The sequence below is a fragment of the Sminthopsis crassicaudata genome, chromosome 2, assembly GCF_048593235.1.
Source record: "Sminthopsis crassicaudata isolate SCR6 chromosome 2, ASM4859323v1, whole genome shotgun sequence".
Taxonomy (NCBI): Eukaryota; Metazoa; Chordata; class Mammalia; order Dasyuromorphia; family Dasyuridae; genus Sminthopsis; species Sminthopsis crassicaudata.
Genome location: NC_133618.1, coordinates 46,350,865 through 46,371,068, shown reverse-complemented (window position 1 = coordinate 46,371,068; position 20,204 = coordinate 46,350,865). Strand labels below are relative to the sequence as shown.

At 38.5% G+C, this 20,204-nt stretch overlaps 1 protein-coding gene across 4 annotated transcripts in view; it reads left to right on the top strand.

Annotated features, from left to right (window-relative positions):
- Nucleotides 1-20,204, top strand: part of WWP2 (WW domain containing E3 ubiquitin protein ligase 2) — a 121,886-nt gene that overhangs the window by 68,714 nt on the left and 32,968 nt on the right. For 3 of the 4 annotated variants that reach the window (XM_074286091.1, XM_074286092.1, XM_074286093.1), the window contains one exon: nt 19,980-20,069. In XM_074286091.1, the coding sequence (XP_074142192.1) occupies nt 19,980-20,069 (90 nt within the window). Of the gene's footprint in view, nt 1-19,979; nt 20,074-20,204 lie in introns of those variants that run through there. The other variant, XM_074286094.1, reaches the window with a different exon arrangement.

Here is a 20,204-nt window from a genome sequence, read left to right as displayed (position 1 = left end):
TCTTTTATATTTCAGTGATTTGCTCACTCTTTATCTAGGTGAAACAAACATTTTATAAAAAGGAAACAAAGCCCACTTGTTTTCCAGTACTTATCACAACCTCTCTGGCTATTTAGCATGCTTTCTTAGAAACAATTTGTTGGACATGTTTAAGAATTCAACAACTGAAAATTCTTGTGAAGGTAAAAAAGATGAACAATTCCTTTTAACATTCCTATATATAGGAAAGTTAAAGGAAAATAAATACTAATGGTAATATTCCAATATTTATATATGTTTGTAAAAAAAATAAAATAAAAGAAGCTTCTTTTTGCCCTGGTTTTGCAAATAAATGGCTTTTGATGAATGAAAACTCAATATACTTTCCTAAATATATTTCTTCCCACTGTTCTCCTCTCAACTTCTATGCCCTCATTGTTTCTTTTTAGTGACTGTCCTAGATATATAAGAATATGGATTAACCCATAGAGCTGAATACCCACCTGATTTAAAATCTTAAGACAGGATATTTTTTTCCTCTTTATATTTTTTCTCTGTGGTTCACTCTAGATACAGTGCTGGGCTGATAGTTTTTTTTTTTTAATTCCTTTTTTTAAAAAAATAACTTTTTATTTTCAAAGTACATGCAAAGATGTTTTCAGCATTCACCCTTGCAAAACCTTGTGTTCCAAATTTTTTCGCCCTCCCTTCCCCCAAGCCCTCCCCTAGATTTCAAATAATCCAATGGATTAAACACATGCAATTCTTCTAAAACATATTTCCACATTTATCATGCTGCGTATGATAAGATCATAAAGGAAAAAAATGAGAAAGAAAGAAAAAAAAAAGCAAGCAAATAACAACAACAAAAAAAATGTAAAGATATTATGTTGTGATCCATACTTAATCCCCCTAGTCCTCTCTCTGGATGCAGATGGCTCTTTCTATCATAAGTCTATTGGAACTGGCCTGGACAACCTCATTGTTGAATAGAGCCAAATCCATCGCAGTTGATCATCACATGATCTTGTTATTGCTGTATACAATGTTCTCTTGGTTCTGCTCACTTCACTCAGCATCAGTTCATGTAAGTCTCTCCAGGCCTCTCTGAAATCATCCTGCTGATTGTTTCTTATAGAACAATAGTATTCTATAATATTAATATACCATAACTTATTCAGTCATTCTCCAACTGATCAACATCCACTCAGTTTCCAATTTCTTGCCACTATAAAGAGGCTGCCACAAACATTTTTGCCCATGTGGGTTCCTTTCCCTCCTTTAAGATCTTTTTGGGGTACAGACCCAGTAGAGATACTGCTGGGTCAAAGGGTATGCACAGTTTTATAGCCCTTTGGGCAGAGCCCCAAATTGCTCTCCAAAATGATTGGATCATTTCACAACTCCACCAACAATGTATTAGCGTCCCAGTTTTCCCAAATCCTTTGCAACATTTATCATTATCTTTTTCTGTCATCTTAGCCAATCTGAGAAGTGTGTAGTAGTACCTCAGATTTAATTTGCATTTCTCAAATCAATAGTGATTCAGAGCATTTAGAAAATTTTAAAACGTATGCTTGAAGCCACATTCAGACACCATCTGTTCTTTCTGGATGGATAGCATTTTTCATCATGAGTTCTCAGAATTGATTGAACATATTGTAGTATACCAAATATAGTGAAATAATATAGTATTCATTTTATCCTTAAAAAAATGACAAATGTGAGGAGTAATCATGGGTTCTTCCTTTTATATGTTGCTTTTAATATTTGGAAAGTATTCTTCTCAAAATAACACTGCGACGTAGCCATGGGACACAAGCAAGGTTTCTTAAGAATTAGTAGGTATCAGAGTTGGGACTTAAATATATACCTGTATGGTCTCAATTTCAGTGCCTCAGCCTCATGCCTCCCTATAAATATATAGGGAAGAGTATTGGAAGAATGTGTAGGTCAGAAAAACCTAGGATGGGTGCTCCCTTTGACAGAGATTGGCGTGTGTGGGACCCTAGCATGGAGTCTCTTAATGATTTTGGCGTGAAACACACACACACACACACACACACACACACACACACACACACACAGAGGATTAAGGCAGAGTGCATCAACCACAACCATAGAGTTCTTTTGGATAATTTTATTATAATATTCTAAAGATAGAATGCCAGGCCTGGAGTGAAGAAGACATTTTCCTGAGTTCAGATTCTGCCTCAGACTCGTACTGGTTGTGTGACTCTGAACAAGTCCCTTCACCTTGCTTGCCTCAGTTACCTCATCTGCAAAGTGTGCTGGAGAGGGAAATGGCAAACCACTCCAGTATTTCTGCCAAGAAGACCCTAGATGGGGTCATGAAGTGTCAGACACAAGTGGAAATGAATGAACAACTGAATTTTAGAATTGAAAGGAAAGTAGGAAGAATGTGTAATTTTTCTCTGAGTGTATACCTTGTTTTGTGGTGTTTCCCGGCAAGTCCTTTTAAACTCTGTTTAAGAACATAGAGTTTCAATTCTATCCACATTGAATGTTGTAGCTCTTTTTTTTTTTTTTTTTTTTTTTTTTTTTTCAAATACCTGGATCCTAGGAGGTGCGAGCTGACAGCCTTGAAGGATGGACTTAATAATAGGCATGGAAAAGTTTGTGGCTCGTGTCTGCTTGTGTCTTGTCGCTCCCCGCTGGGCTGGTCCCTCTTGTGGGGAGGAATGCCTGAGAATCCTTGTGTAATCTTTCATTTCACTTCTGCATTCTAATCTGGGAGCAAGAAGGCAATTTCAGGAGGAAAATAGCAGCCTGTGTTCCCTGTGAGTTGTTTGTTTTCCTTTTGCTAATGCTGCTGCCTGGAAGATCGGGGCTTCACTCGTGTCCGTCACAGGTAATTAGGGGGAACAGCTCAGTGTGTCTTTGTGTGGAGTGTGTGTGAGGGTTACTGTTCTCTGGGGTTGGACGCTTCCTGTTTCCAGACAGCTCTGAAAAAAGCTTTCTTTATCCCTGCTCTGGCTCTGGGACTGTGTGCCCTCCTCCCCCTCCTGCCGCCGGCCGGGCTTCTAGTCCGGGGGCCTCTCTCTTCTCCCGAAGCTGTTTGGAGAATGGCCGAGCCTGCCCACATCTCTGCAGCCAGTTTCCTAGGTCGAGGTACCTTTGATCTCGAGCATGGCTGTTCAAGGTGTCTCTCTCAGGATGCCCTTCCAGCCAGCTCTGCGTTTTCTCTACCCCAGTTTTTCAAGAGTTTGGGTGATTGGCTGGTCATTCCCAACTCTGTGGGTTGTTCTCATGCCAGTTGTCGCTTAGGGTCATTTCTGTCCATATTATGAGAGAAGAGCATGGAAGAAGCAGAATTGACACTGTTTTTGTTTAGGGGAAGACAAACTCAAAGGAAGCTCGTATGTCAGGGATCTTCAGGTTGGACAGTCGTATCCTCCTTGCCTTCTCCTTTGGGTTTCAGCATTGTAGACCATACAGATTGTTGATTGGCTCCCTGTATTGGGACATCCCTTGTACATGTCAAGTACTTTCCTATCTCTGCTTCCTTGTGCAAGGGCATTCCTTGTACAGGGGTGCCATTGCTCTCTTCAGAAAATGTTCTAGGTCACATGCTGCTTCCATGAAGCCTCCGCTCTCCTTCCCTCTGCTTGCCCCAGGCAGGCAAAAATGATCTTTCCAGACACTTTCTAATGCCCTGTTTAGTACCTCTCACTTCTCAGATTCTATTACATATTCTAGTCAGGACATATTTGTTTTCTATCATATCACTTCTGCCAGATTGTGTGCTCTATAAGGGCAGGGCACCCGCCTCACTGACTGAAGTATCTTCCAGTGTTATCCAGTGGGTTCTTCTAGCTTAGTAGGCCTCCATACATAGTAATTGAGTGCTTTCATAAGTCAATGATAGTTTTAAGCTGTCATTCACTGAAGCTTGTCAAAAAGCATGGTTTTCAGGCTTTGTCTTTAATGAAAACAGGACATTCATCCCTCTCTGATTGGCTTCTCCATCCTTTAGATCCCAGTCACTTGACCGATGTTACATTAATCTTTTCATTGCTAAATCTATGGTCTTTTCCTAATTTTTATTCTATCTGATTTCTTTACAGCTTTTGACTCCCTATCCCTACATGTTCCATGACCTTTTCCTAATTTGATTTCTTTACAGCTTTTGACTCCTTATTTTTATGTTTCATGGCCTTTTCCTCATTTTTATTCTATGACTTCTTTACAGCTTTTGACTCCCTTTTCTTAGATATTCCATGGCCTTTTCCTAATTTTTATTGTGACTTATTTATAGCTTTTGACTCCTTATTCTTAGATATTCGGTCCTCTCTTGGCTTCTATGACATTATTCTCTCCTAGTTCTTTTTCTTGCTGCCTGACTGTTTCTTATTAGTCTTCTTCCCTGGCTCATCACTCATTCCTCCCCAGCTTACTCTTAAACTTCTATCCTGGGTCTTACTTCTCTTGGCAATCTTATCAGTTCTCAGGAGTTCCTTTATCATTTATGTGTCACTTACTCATAATAAATAAATAGATAGATATGTGTGTGTGTGTAGTGCTAATATCAATATATATCAAGTGCTAATCTCACTTCTGAACTCTGGTTCAGCACCTACCTGTAAAATATCTCCACCTGTATGTCCTATTGGCATCTCATACTGAGTATGGCCAAATCCAAACTCATTACATTTTCTTGTCTCCATATTTCCTATTGGAGCCTTTCTCCATAGTTATTTGTTTTTACTGAGAACATGACTATTCTTCTGGTCATCCAGGGTTCATCTTCTAAGTCAGCCCTATCTCTTCCCTCTTTCTCACACCCCTTCCTGTTCAAGCAGTTACCCAATTCTTGCTACAGCATTTCTTGCATCCATCTTGTATCACTGCTACCCTCACTTAGAGACTTATCATCTCCAGTTTGGACCATTGGTATGACTCACTAATTTGTGTGTCTTCTATCTGTCCTCTGTCCAAGCCATCTTCTACACAGATTCCAAATTAGCTGTCCCAGGATGCAGGTCTGCTCATGTCATTCCCCTGCTCAAAAATCTTGAGTGTCTTTCTGCTTCCAGTAGGATAAGTGAAAAAACTCCTCAGCTTTGCAGATGAACCCTGCACAGCCTGCCTTTTGTCTTCCATTGCCCATTACACTCGCTGTGTTAGCCAGGCTGATAACATGACTTGTAGCCTCCTATTTCTCCCCATCTATATAGACCATTCTTTATTTCTGGAATAGGAATTTGGGGTCAGAGTTTCAAAGAGGCAGATTTCTTCTCAGGGCAAAGAAAAAATTCCTAATTAGTGCTGTTCAAAAGTGGAATATGCTGTCGTGGCTGACAGGAGATTATCTTTCAGTAGAAATCATTGAGGGATGGGTAGTACTACTTAAGTTAGTTTATGAGATCTTCTACCACCCTAAACCAAGGTTATTCCAGCTTTTTAATTCTTCCAAAAATTTAGTATCACATAGCCTGACTACAGGAGAGCAGTGCAGAACTATCACTTTTTTTTCCCCTGAATATTGAAACTTTTAAAAAATTATTGTTATTAAAGATTTTTTTTTAAAACATATGCATGGATAATTTTCATGTTCATCCTTGAAAAACTTGTGTTCCAAATTTTTTCCCTCCTTTCCTCCCACTCCTTCTGTAGATGGCAAGTAATCCAATATATGTTAAACATGTGAAATTCTTCTATATATATCTCTACATTTATCCTGCTACACAAGAAAAAAATCAGATCAAAAAGGAAAACAAAATACAAGCAAACAACAAAAAGTGAAGGTGCTATGTTGTGATCCATACTCAGTTCCCATAGTCCTCTTTATTGAAAAGCACCACGTCCATCAGAATTGATCATCACATAATCTTGTTGCCATGTACAAAGATCTCCTGGTTCTAACTCACTTTACTTAAATACTGAAACTTTTTTTTTTTTTTTTGGTTTACATAAATTCTTTTTTTCTCTATTAAAGCTTTTAATTTTTCAAAACACATGCATAGACAATTCTTCGACATTAACCCTTGTAAAACCTTCTGTTCCAATTTCCCCCTCCCTTCCCCCCCACACCCTCCCTTAGATGGCAAGTAGTCCAATATATGTTAAACATGATATAAATCCAATATATACACACGTATTTATACAATTATTATAATGCTTAAACTCTTAAAAGCACACTGAGATCACATTAGATTTTTCAGGTTCTACATAACACTGTTGTCTTAGCTTGCAGCTGGCTAAAATATCATGATATTTTTCAGATGAACTATTTATTATCTTTCAGTTCTTCCTCCACCTATTGATGAAATGGATGGATATCTACAAAAATACGAAATGCTCAAACTAACAAAAGTTAGTCAGTGAGCATTTATGAAGTGCTTACTATGTGCCAGATACTACACATAACACTGGGGATGTGAAGAAAGGCAAGACAAGAAAAAAATCAATCTTGGAGAAGTTGAGGGAGCTATAATTAAATGCCCATGGGAAAAATTCTTTAGGTTCAGGTAAATTTGTAATTAAATTTTCATACAATTGAGAACAAATTATCTCTGTGCTATATTAATAGTTGGTCAGATTCTCATCCGGCAGCAGGGCACCGTACTTAAAAAGTTGGGAGGTTCTAGGTTCAGATCCTGCTTCAGATGCTGATCTGCTGGGTAATCTTGGTCAGATTGCCTGGCTTTGTAACACCTTGGCTTCCTCATCTACAGAAGGGGGGCTCTGTACCTCAGGTCTTCCCTGCCAGCTCTAAACCTTCAGCTCCCTGCTTCTGGGGTCCTTGTTGTGATCCCTTACTGCTTCTTGGGTATCTTCTTTGCTTACTGGGTTTTTATTTCCTTTCTCTGGTGGTCTTGTTATTTCTGTGGCTAGAGTGATCCAGTTTCACTTTTAATAACTACAATAATAAAAACTGGCATTTTAAAGTTGGTAGAAATCATTCCATATTTGAGAATGTATGGAAATGTGATGATCATTTTCACAGTCACCCTGTGAGGTAATTGTCGTGGGGGTTATTATCTTCCTTTTACAGATAAGGAAACTGAGGCCCATGGAAGCAGGTGGTTTACCAAGCCTTCACTAGTGCAAACTAAGCTTGAAATGGAGGTTTTTCTTGCCTGCCACACTCAGCCACCAGATGTTCATTTTTCTTGTTTTCTGTGTGACCTCTCCAGCTGAGTGCCTCTGTAGTGCTCCAAGCTCACATCCAAACCTGCCCCTATTCTTTCTCCCTCCTGATTTCCCAATTTCTGGAGATGGCACTACTGCCATTGCACTCACTCAGCCTGGGAAACCTAGGAATTTTCAGTGCCTCTGCTTCCTCTCACCCACCAGAGCCTATCAGGAATCAAATCCTGTGAATTTTAACTTAGCAAACAATGATTTCTCTTTCCTTGTTCTATTTTTTTTCCACTCCTATTATTACCACCTTAGTTTGGGTCTTCAGCATCTCTGACCAAGATTATTCTATTAGCTTCCTAAATGGTCTTCCCACCTTCCATTCTTTGTTTTCTAATCAGTCCTTTACACAGCTACCAAAGTCATCTTCCCCATGTATAAATCTGATTACATTCATCTCTCTTGCTCAAAAAATTTGTGTGGTGTCCCATTGCATAGACGATAAAATACTCTCCAACTTGGAACTATGCCCCAAGGACTATCAAACTGTGTGTACCCTTTGATCCAGCAGTGTCTCTACTGGGTCTGTATCCCAAAAAGAGCAAAAAAGAGGGGAAAGGACCCACATGTACGAAAATGTTTGTAGCAGTCCTTTGTGTAGTGGCAAACTACTGGAAACTGAGTGGATGCCCATCAGTTGAAGAATAGCTAAATAACTTATGGTATATGAATGTGATGGAATATTACTGTTCTATAAGAAATGATCAGCAGAATGATTTCAGAGAGGCCTGGAAAGACTTACATGAATTGATACTAAGTGAAATGTGTAGAACCATGACAATATTGTATACAGCCACAAGATTATATGATGATCAATTCTGATGGATGTGGCGCTTTTCAACAATGAGCTGATTCCGGCCAATTCCAGTGGACTTGGAATAGAAAGTACCATCCACATCCAAAGAGAGAAGTATGGAGACTGAATTTGTATCACAACATAGTATTTTCACCATTTTTTGTTGTTGTTTGCTTGCCTTTTTTTTTCCCTCATTTTTTTTCCTTTTTGATCTGATTTTTCTTGTGCAGCTTGATAAATGTGGAAATATGTTTTAGAAGAATTGTACATGTTTAACCTATATTGGATTACTTGCTGTCTATGGGAAAAGGATAGGAGTGAAGAACACAAGGTTTTGCAGGGGTGAGTGTTGAAAGCTATCTTTGCATGTATTTTGAAAATAAAAAGCTATTATTAAAAATAAAAAATAAAATAAAATAACAAGCTTTTCTTAGGAGTATTCACATCTAGATAATCATTTTAATTTATCTTTTCAGTATTATTTCATACTACTTCCCGACAAGTTCTCTAAAGCACAGCTAAACTCTATAAATTGGGTTCTCTAATGCCATCTCCCTTCTTCTGCAGACTCTGTACATCACATGCCATTCCCCAGTTCCAGTGCTTAGAGTACACTGTTTAACTCTATGCCTTTTGAAATCTTTCTTTTTTAAAAATAAAAATTTTTTGAAATCTTATAACTACTAGGTTGTAAGTTTCTAGAAGGTTGAGACTGATTTTCATATTTCCTTTCCCACTTCCTAGCAGAGTGCCTTATATGCAATAGGTCTTTAATAAATGTTTGTTTAATTGGTTTGAATCCTTCAGTGTGTGAAGTTTTTAATGGCATTTCAGATTCTTATTTAGTTAATAAGTTCTGGAGAACACTTTCTGGTGTGTCTAGGGGCAGTTAAACTGAGTTTTCCAAATACCCCCCAGCCTGTCCCTTTCCCAGCATGGTCTCCTGGACTTTCCCTGTCTCTCCTTCTGAACTTGTTGAAGTAGGAATTTTGAAGCATTCATCTGTCTTTAAAAATATGCAGCAGATATTGTGAACACAGAGGAATTTTGCAAATTAATAATTGGACGGAGGACTCTGTGAGTAGAATGGATCTCAGTAGATCTGAACATGACAGTGGCCATTCTTTGAGGTTTTTCTTTCCTTTCCTTTTAAAACATGTAGGGTTTTTGTCTAACTTGCTTTTAATTTGATGAGATTCAAGGAAATGGGTGGAAGAAAAACTGATCTTTCAAAAAGATGCTTGAACATCAATTAAAGGGGGTACAAAATATCTTGGCCAGCTGATAATAGTAAGGCAAGGCTGCTATTGTCAACCCATCCTGCATCTGGTTCCTATCAATGGGGCTCCTGCTTTGGGGACAGAGCACTCATTAACACTGCTAGCACAGGTATGGCTTAGGTAAACTCTGGGAGTGTGCTCATTCCCCCACAGTGCGCTCTACTGCTTCACACAGAGGCCTATTATGTTGTCCTGGCAAACAGCATGTCGCTGTGGTTTCTTACATAAGGGAGGGCGTTTTGTTTGGATTGCTGGGTTACCTCCCCACAGTCATTTCTCCCTGCAGTCACTGGCTGCACGAGCTGTTTCCTGCCTCAGAGCAGAATTAATTGGAATGAGGGGGTTACAGGGACTGTCAGATTCATGGTGACCACCATGTTGAGCTCCAGAGGCACCTTCTCAAAGCAGCCCCAGAGACACCCCCCCTTCCCTCAACGTCAGGCTGCTGTGTTCTATTTGTAGAGACATTTTAGCAATAAGCAGGAGTTGGATCTTTTTGGCTAAGCTAGAAACCAGCTTCTGCCTTTTTGTTGCATCCCAGACTGAATTTTACCACCAGCCAAATTCATTCCTGAAGAGTTTTCAAGCTCTTTACTAAGAGATAATGTGCTGGTCTTATGAAAGTGTTATCTTTATCTCATTGTGATTCTGTAAAGGGAGATTTACAGTTCCCACTACTATTAATTGATGTTTGTCTGCCTTCTGTCCATAGGTATAATTCATAAGAATTCATTTTCTTTTGATTTTCCCTTTTATTTGCATCAAATCTGTGAATAGACTGTACTTGTATTTACTACAGAAACCTTCCACTATATAAAGATTTTTTTTTTTTAAACACTTCCACTATAAACTTTGGAAACTTGTCCAAGGCGAAAGAAAGAGACTAGTTAAAGAAGGGAAAAAAATGAGTATGTAATTCAGGGACCTGAGGAACTGCTACCATGCCATCCTGTGTGTAGAAGAAATAAAGAAGGTGTTGTTTATATTTTCTGAAAGGAAGCTCAGTGTTAGGCTTAAAGAGTAGCTCAGAATATTGAGAAAGGTCTTTGGGGAATGATTGAGCTGAATATTTCTTACTGCCAGTTTACAAAGAAGCAACAGAAACACTGAGAAATGTGGGCAGGAGATGTCTTTCATATGGTGTAGACTACTGGCAGCTTATGAAACATCGTGAACACTTCTTTTCAGAACAGATCAGTTGTAGTGATATTTTACCATCTGCTAGGTTGAATCCCATTTCTTCTCCCTATGATTTATGGGACTTGGAGCAAGTTATTTTGTTTCTTCTGTAAAATGAGGGGATTGAACTGGATGAGCTCTCTTAAGATTCCTGGTCTGTTCTTGGTGTGAGTCTAGGATTCAAAGACATAATAAATGGTAACATAAACTCAAGAAGAGTCATCTTCTCTTCATCGTTTCAGTTTTAGTATATGTACTGCCAAAGTATAACTATTTTTATTGAGACTTTTCTATATCTCTTCAGTTTTCAAAAATCTTATTTTAAGTACTAAAATTTTTTTTTGAGTTTCAAATTCTCTCCTTCCCTTTAGTCCTTTCCCTCACTGAGAAGGCAAGCAATAGCATGTTAATTATATATGTGAAATCATGAAATCATGGCATTTGTATTTCCACATTAACCATTTTTATTAATCTTGTTGCAAAAAAAAAAATCAAGAAAAAAAGTGAAAAAATTTTATAATTCAGTTTGTTCTCAAGAGTTCATCAGTTTTCTGTCTGGAGCTGGATAGCATTTTTCATCACGAGTGCTTCAGAATTGCTTGGATCATTGTTTTAATAAGTGTAACTAAGTCTTTCACAATTGAGAATCACATAGTATTGCTTTTACTGTGTACAACAATCTCCTGATACTGCTCATTTCCTTCTGCATTAAGTCATAAAGGTCTTCTCAGGTTTTTCTGAAACCATTCCCCTTATTTCTTAATAGCACAATAATATTTCATTACAGTCACATAACACAATTGGTTCAGCCATTCCCTAATTGATGGGTATCTTCTCAGTTCTTTTTTGTACATGTAGGTCTTTTTCTTTTTTCTTCTTTTTCTTTGAGATACAGGCCTTGTAGTGGTATTGCTGGGTCAAAGGATATGCACAGTTCTATAACCCTGTAGGTGTAGTTCCAAATTGTTCTCCAGAATGATCAGACCAGTTGACAGTTTTACCAGTAGTGCTTTGAGTGTTTTCCTCCAGCATTTGTCATTTTCCCTTTCTATAATGTTAGCCAGTCTGATAGGTGTGAAGTGGAACCACAGAATTACTTTAATTTACATTTCTCTAATCAATAAAAATTTAGTATATTTACTTTGCAAACCAATCATTCGGTAAAAGAGAAACCAGTGTCATTTTGTTAGCTTGCCTCTCTTTCTACTCGAAGCCGTCTGATGTAGACCCTTGCCACCTCCCTTGGATTGTTGCAGTGGCCTTCTCTTTGGACTCCCTGACTCAGATTTCTCTCCACTTCAGTCTAAGGGCCATGCATTCATCATATCGCAGTGGCTTCACCCTTCCACTGTTTGGTTTTTGAAAGCCCTTCACAATCTATCTGGCTAGTACCTGGGCCCCAAGATAACATAGTGGAAAGAGTGCTAGCCTTAGAATTAAGAAGGCCTCTATTTCAGTCTGGCCTCAAGATGCTCTACAGGTAAGCCTCTCAACCTCTGTCAGTTTCAGTTTCATCATATGTGATGGAGGGATAGTAATGGTACCAGGGTTGCTGTGAGGATCATTTGGAATGCACTTTGCAGCACTATATAACTGCTAGTAGTTGGTATAATTATTATATCCACTTTTCTTATCTTTTTACCTTTCATGCTCCTTCATGTACTCTAAGATCCAGTGATACTGGCCTCCTTGCTATTACTTATATGGGGGAACTGAGAACTTAAATCCCACCTGGTGGTGGTCTTCTCTTACTTCCTGTCCCCACTATAGTTAGTGCTTTCCCTCTGAAAGTATTTCCTCATTTGTTCATTCTCCCTCCCTTCCTTCCTCTTTCCTCCCTTCTCCCTCCCTTCCTTCCCTTTAAAGCCCTTTTCTCTCTCTTTCTCTCCCTTTCCCTCTCTTCCTCCTTCCTTCCCTCCCTCCCTTTCTTTTTTTCTTTCCCTTCTTTCCTGCCTTTCAACTCTTTCCCTTTCTCTTTCTCTTCTTTCCCTTATTTCTCTTCTTTTTCTCTTCTTTCCCTTTCCCTTTACCCCTCCCTCCCTTTCCTCCTTCCCTCCCTCCCTTTCCTCCCTTCCTCCCTTAGAATTTGGAAGACCTTCTCAAGGATAGAGACTATGTTTTTGCCTTCCTTTGTTTCTCCAGACTATAGCATGTTAACTACTGATTGGGCCATAAAGTTCAATAATAACAGAGTAATCTGAGCAGGCAGTATGCTAGCTTGGGGGCTGAGTGCTGGGCTGAGCTGTTTTTTTGATGGAAAAAGTGTTTTAATCTCACTATTAAAGTCGATGAAATGGGTCAAAGATATAACATGACAGGGGCAAACACTGAGCAGTAGCTATTGCAAAGGGTCACAGCCATGAGGCTGCTTGGGAAACTTGCCCATTCTGGGATCAGGTGCTTGGGGGGTGGGGCATGGGGTGGGTAAAGTTAGGGTAGTAAGTGACTGAGGCTGGATTTGAATATAGTCCCTTAGACTTTAGTTTTAGCACTCTTTTTGCTATCCCACACTACTTCAGAAAACCTCCAAAAGTTGGGATTGTGATTTCTTATTCACAAAGTGTATCTGTAATATTTACATATATTACTAGTGTATTAGTTTTCATCTGACAAAGTGATTCTTTTTTTTTTTTTTTTTTTTACCATTAATCTAATGATTCTTACACACAAGTATGTAGATCTAACTGATGAAAAATTAAAATTCTCTCGAATTTTAGATGCCTGTAACCAAGATTAAGAAAAATTGTCCGCTACTTTTTAGGCAGTCTAAAATACAAAGGTCCTGAGTGGTTAGTTTGAATGTCTTTCACAGTAGGCCAAGGAGCAGTGTGTTGGATAGGAACCTGAAAACAAAATTGGTGCTTTGAATGCTCTTTCTAAAAACATCAAGCAGTTATTCCCATGGAGAGTATATGATCTATAGGGTGACTATTCAGAGTAGTTTTGAAATCCATTGGTATTTTAATGGAAAAGTATTCTAATCTCACTATAAAAGTTGGTGAAATAGGATGAAGACATAACATGATGGGGAGTATTAATGAAAAAATATCCCACATGTGTCACCACATGTCTCAAGGAGATGCAGCTTATGAGTTTGACTTAAGGGTCAGAGGTTACCGAGGGGAGTGAAGGATTGACGATCTTGTTTTGATTGATGCTGCTGGAATTTGCCAGCTATATACTGTGAATGAAATGAAGAGACCTCTATGGGTCATGTGCATAATATAATTGACTGAATAGGGGTGCAGTTGAGTGCTTGCTCCATAAGGAAACCACCTAGCTAGAGTTATGGTCCAGGGAAGCCAAAGAGGGCATTTGATCTGAGCAGGAATTAAATATTAAATGGAGATAAAATTGAGGAGGAAAAATGAATGGAGAAAGATTTTTTTTCTGGTAGTTATCAATTTTTTTAGCTAAGCTAACAAAAGGATAAATTCGTAGAAAGATTTGAATGTCTGGTCATTAAGGGATCCCATCATTCTTAAGATTAGTCAGGATCAGAGATAGGATGGTGATGGTTCTTTGGTTATAAGTGAAAAGAACTCTAAAAAGCAAATTGATTTTTTTCTTTGGGACTGGAAGATTGGGGGAAGGGTAGGGCAGCTGAAGGATGGTTAAAAGTATTTCAAAAATGATGTGGTGGGTTTTAATTGTCCTCTTTGTGAGAATTGGGGGTGAAGTGGGAGAGAGCCTCAAGATTCTAGTCCAAAATTCAGGCAGTAGCCAAAGCATAGTAAAAGTGGCTTAACTAGGTGAAATACAAAGGTGATATTGTCACAAGTCGGGACTACAGATGGAAGAATTGTGTAAAGAATTTTTGGTTTAAAAAGAAACGTGTTTAACTCCCTTCATCCTTCATACCTACAGCAGACCGTTTGCTCTGGACAAGGGGGAAGCGCTACCCACAGGTGGACAGTTGCCCAGATATGAATTAGTGACTGAAAAGTAAGCAGATGAACTCTGGTTTGGTTGCTTTTGTGGCAAGGAAATTAGCCAAAAAGTTTCCAGGTGGAAAACAGGGTATTTTATTCTCTTCTATGACAGAGGAAAGGGAAAGTATGGCAGACATCTGGTGCAGAGCCCTGAAGAATTCTCAATGCTGTCTCTGTACAGTGCACATCTGTGTATTTAAAGAGTGAGCAAACGTCTTGATGTCCCAGAATCTTCGGTTCTTAGTCCTTAGGATCCCTCTCTTCTTTCAAGACATAACTCAAACATTGCTTCTCTCTTTTTTTTTTAATTCAATTTTATTTTCAGTTTCAAATTCTCACTGTCTTCCCTCTGTAGAGAAAGCAGGAAAAACAAAACCTGTTACAAATATGAGTCAAACAAAACAATTTCTCACATTAGCCATATCTAAAACAGAAAGAAAGGAAAGAGCCTGTACTCTTGGGTCCATCGGCTTTCTGTCTGGAGATGTCTGCATGTTTCATCATGAATTCTCTGGAATTGTGGCTGGCTTGTTGTACTGGTCAGAGTTCTGAAGCCTTTCCTGATCACCTCATATCCTAGTATCCTCTCTCCCAAACTATCTTGAATTTAATTGCTTTGTCTTTATTTTCTATTTACTCTTGTCTATATTTATATATAGCCTTCTTTCCTTAAACTAGAACACTTGCTCTTGAGAGAAGGAATTATTTTGGGTTTTTTTTTGTATTTTTATGTCCCTCTTTCCCCCCATTTAGATTCAAATGGACCACTGAATAAATTTCCAGGAAAGGTATTTAGAGTTATGAATTAAAAATCAGTCAACAGATATTTATGAAGTACTTGCTGAGTGCCAAACACTGTGCTAAATGCTAGAGATACAAAAACAGACTCCCTTCCCCCCCCCCAAAAAAAAAAAAAACCAAACCCAAAACAAAACTCAGCAGAAAAGTAATAGCAGGATGCAGGGTTAAATTTTACATGAGACATGAAGGAAACCACGTAGGTAGGGACAAACAGGAGCTCTCCAGTCATGAGAGATACCTAGTGAGAAAGTCCTTAGGAGATAAAGAATTTCCTGTAAGGAACAGCAAGGAAGTCCATGTTCCTGGATTGAAGAGTACGTGGTGGGGAGAAAGATCTGAGGAGACTGGAAAGGTCAGAGAGGGCCACGTTGTAAAGGGCTTTCAATGCCAAATGGAAAATCTTATATTTGAAGCACTCAAGTTTATTGACTCGGACTAAGCCTTGTCAGATCTCCAGTTTAGGAGGATCAGTTTGGTAGCTGACTGGAGAATGGACTGGAATGGGGAGAGACTTGAGGTGGGGAGACTAACCAGAAAGCTGGTGCCTTGATCCAGGTGAGAGATGATGAGGGCTTGTTTCAGGGTGCTGGCAGTGTCAGAAGGGGGTTCATGTGGATGATATTGCAAAGGACATGGAAACAGATTGGATTTGGGAGATGTGAACCAAGGTGACTGGATGGAAATGCCCTCAGCAGGAATTGGGAAGCTGGGAAGAATGGAGCATTGAAGGGCACAGATAATGAAATGAGCTCAGTTTTGGAAATGTTGAGTTTAAGATGGGACATTGAGTTTGAAATGTTCATCACACACTTGGATGTGCAAGAAATGGATTAACAGAGAGGCTGGATAATTGTCAGGCTAGCGAGGATATTTGAATATCTGGGGACTGAAGAGATCACCATGTGAAATAGTTTTAAGTGGAGAATAGAGCCATGATATGGATGAAGATCCAGCAGAGGAGACTGAGAAGTGGGCAAATGGGTGAGGAGAACCAGGAGAGAGGAGTGCCACTAATAACTAGAGAGGCACTCACATACACTGTGGGAGGAGCTGTGAATTGTGTATTTTGTGTTTGTCCTTTCAACTGTAGATATCACTATTAGGTTTATAGTCAAAGCGATCAAAGAATGAAGAAAAAGTTTTGCATGTGTGTATGTGTACATATATAAAATACAAAAAGCAGCTGTCATTATATCTATATCTATATCTAGATCTAGATATAGATATATAGATATAGTAGCCATTTTTGCAATGACAAAGAACTTGTAAACTTGCTCTCTGGGGGAGTGGCCAAAAATTATAGTATGTGAATGTAGTGTTATATTATTGTCATAAGAAATGATTAAAAGAATGGTTTAAAATGCCTGAGAATATTTTTATGAACTGATGAAGGATTGAGTAGAACCAATAGAAAAATTTATCACAACATTGTTAAAAATAAAGAACTTTGAAAGGCATAAGGATTCTGATCAATGCAGTGACCAGTTAATGTTCCAGGGGATTCACGGTGGAACAAGCTTCCTCTCCTGCTGACAGAGAGTTATGGACTCAAGATGCGTTATCAGACATACATTTTCAGACACAGTTCATATGGGGGAATTTGTTTTGCTTCTCTATGCCCATTTGTTCCAAGATTTTTTTTTCTTTTTTTTCCAACTTAGGGGTTGGGTGGGGAAAGGTGAGAAGGAAGTAGAATAGGATGGAGAAAGAAAAAGAAAGAAAGAAAGAAAAGAAGGTTCTTGAAGCATTTTTAAAAAATGCAAAGCAGAGAACAGAAGGAATGCTAGAAAGAATCATAGAAAAATAACACTGCTTTGAAAGTTACATGTTATCTGTATTACATACTTAAAAAACAAAATCAAACTTTAATTTTTTAATAGAGCTCTGCATTTTTATATACAGACCTCTTCTGTTCGCGTGTGTGTGTATTTATCCATATATGTACATATGAAAAGGCCTGTTTGGTATTTTTAAATTTCAGAATATTGAAAACATCTAAAAAGAAATCTAGGTTATGTGAAAACAAAAAATATCAATGAAAATCTATTTCGTTTTCTAAAAGAAAATTAAGGAAAAGAAAAGAGAACTTTGGAGTAAGTGCTAGAGCCTCACCTGTGCCCTGGAGTTATCCTGGATTGCTCATTGTCGGAGCTGTTGTCAAAACCTGTTAGTCTCACCTTTGCAATGTCTCTTTAAATACGCCTTCTCACCTCTGACTCTTCTGGTGCAGGCTTTCATCACTTCACACTTGGATTATTGCAATAGCTGCTGGGGTGAGGCTGCCTCAATTCTCTCCTCACTCCAATCCAATATTTTATATGTTTTCCTAAAGGGGATATGTCTGATCCTGTCACCCCCATTCCTTGATAAATTCCAGTGGCTCCTATTACTTCCAGGAACAAATACAAAATACTCTCTATGGCTTTCAAAAGCCTTCCTAATTTTGTCCCTTTCAGTCTTCTTACAGTATACTTCCTGACATGTATTCTTTGGGCTGGTATCATTGACCTCCTGACTGTTCCATGAACCAGAAACTCCAACTCTACTCCAGGCATTTTCTCTGGCTATCTCCCATTCCAGGGATGCTCTTCCTCCTCTTTTCAAAATACTGCTCTCCCTAGCTTCCTTTCAGTTTCATCCCACTTACAGGAAGCCTTTATGAGTACCTTTTAATTCCAGTGTCTTCTCTCTGCTAATTATTTCCTATTTATCCTATATATGGTTTGTATATATTTGTTGCATGTATAAATTGTAGCTCCTTGAGATCGGGGATTGCCTTTTTTGTCTCTCTTTTGGTATCCTCTGTGAGGGAATAAAAATAGCAAGTGGTAGTGGGAATTGGATGAACCACACTTAACTCCATTTTGTATCTCAATTCTGGAGCTAGCTCCATTCCTATTTTATCTTTTGCTCTTTTCTCCTCTGTGGGATTAAATAATATTCTCCTTGCTTATCTCACAAAGGTTTTTGTAGGCTCAAATGAGACTTTATGTGTTTATGTGTATGTACGTCTTTTTTTAGGAACTTATTTTCTCCCTCCACTACCTCCTGAGGTGAGAAATTTAATACTCATTGTACATATGAAGTCATGTAAAACATATTTCCACATTTGCCATGTTGCAAAAAAATAAAGTGACAAAAATGTGGTTCAGTCTGCACTCAGATTTCATTAGTTCTCTCTCTGGAGGAGGATTGGATTGTTGATTATGAGTTCTTTGGAACTGTTGTGGATCATTGCATTGATCAGAGCAGTTAAGTCTTTCATGGTTGTTCATTCTCACAGTATTACTGTTACTGTGAATTGTTCCTTTCACTCTGCATCAGTTCATCAGTTTTATAAAGTGCTTTTCAAAACTTAAAGCACTAGAAATGCCAGCAGGGGCTCTTTTCATAGTGGCAAAGAACTGGAAATTTAGTAAATTCTCATCACTTGGGGAATGGTTGAATAAATTATGGTATGTGAACATAATGGAACATTATTGTTCTATATAAGAAATGATGAGAGCACTGATTTCAGAAAAGCCTGGAAAAACTTATATGAACGGATGCTGAGTGAAATGAGCAGAATCAGGACAACATTGTACATAACAAGATTATGTGATACACTTGGCTCTTCTCAACAATGTGGTGATTCAAGGCAATTCCAATAGACCTTGGAAAATGCCAATCATATCTACAGAGAGAACTATGGAGACTAAATGTGGATCCAAACATAATATTTTCATTTCTGGGTTTTTTTTTTGTCATAGTTTTTTTTTTTCCTTTTGGTCTGATTTTTCTTGCACAACATAACAGTTATGAGAATACATTTAAAATGATTGCACATATTTAATGTATATCAAATTTCTTACTATCTTGGGAGAGGGAAAGGTAAGGAAAAGAGGGAGAAAAATTTAGAACATGAAAGTTTATAAATACGAATATTGAAAACTATGTTTACATGTATTTGGAAAAATAAAATACTGTTTTAGTATTTTTATATATTAATGTATTATATGTAATGTATATAATTAGTATAATAAGAACTGCCAGCTATTATTATTATTACTATTGCTTTGTCATCCTTCCATCAAAGTTAACTGCCTTTGATGGTAGAAGAAGACAAACTTTACAAACCAAAGATGGCAAATAAATCATGATATATCTAGGTTTTTTGAGTCATCTGTTGTTCCTACATTCTGACAATATATTTGATCATAATTTGATCATAGCAAGTCAGCAAGCACTTATTAAGTGTTTACTGTGTTCTGGGCACTGTGTTAAGTGTTGGGGATAAACAAAGAAAGGCAGAAGAGATTTTTGCTTTTAAGGAGCTCAAAGCGTAATGAGAAGATAGCTTAGAGCATATTATAGATATTTACAGTGCAGATGGAAGGTCATCTTAGAGGGAAGGCACTGGAGGGGTTTTGGGAAAACTCTTAAGAAGGTAGGGTTTAAACTGAGCCACGAAGGTGGGCTAGCAGCTGGAGGAGACAAGGAAGGGAGAGTATTCCAGGCATGGGGCATAGCCTAGGAAGATGTAGTGTGTCTGTGCCAGAGCTGTGAGTAATCATTTAACATTCCCCCCTTCCACCTCATGTTGAAAAAGAAAGCTAGATACTGTACGGTAAGATATAAGATAGGGAATTAAGGACTTTGTAGGCCTATTTATGGCACCTCTGATATCCACTCAAATATAATAAGTTCCTTGAGGGCAGTGCTTCTGTCATCCACAGGGTGCCTTGCACACAGTCGGCACTTGCTAGTTGTTGGATTTGTGGGATTCATTGGGGTGTCAATGGTCAGGGGCTCCCACATCACACCTGGTTTCCTTTCACTGTGCAACTTACATCTCTCATTTCTTTTCAGGTGGGAACAACGAGAGCTGCCCAATGGGAGAGTCTATTATGTCGATCACAATACAAAAACGACTACCTGGGAAAGGCCTCTTCCTCCTGGGTAAGATTCCTAAGATGATCCTGGGGTCCTCTGTATGTGGGATAGATGCAGCTGAGGGGGACTCTGCTCTCTCTCTGCTCCTTCTCTTCCCTTCTGCTTTTCTCTTTTCCTATCTTGACTGCACTGACTTGAGGC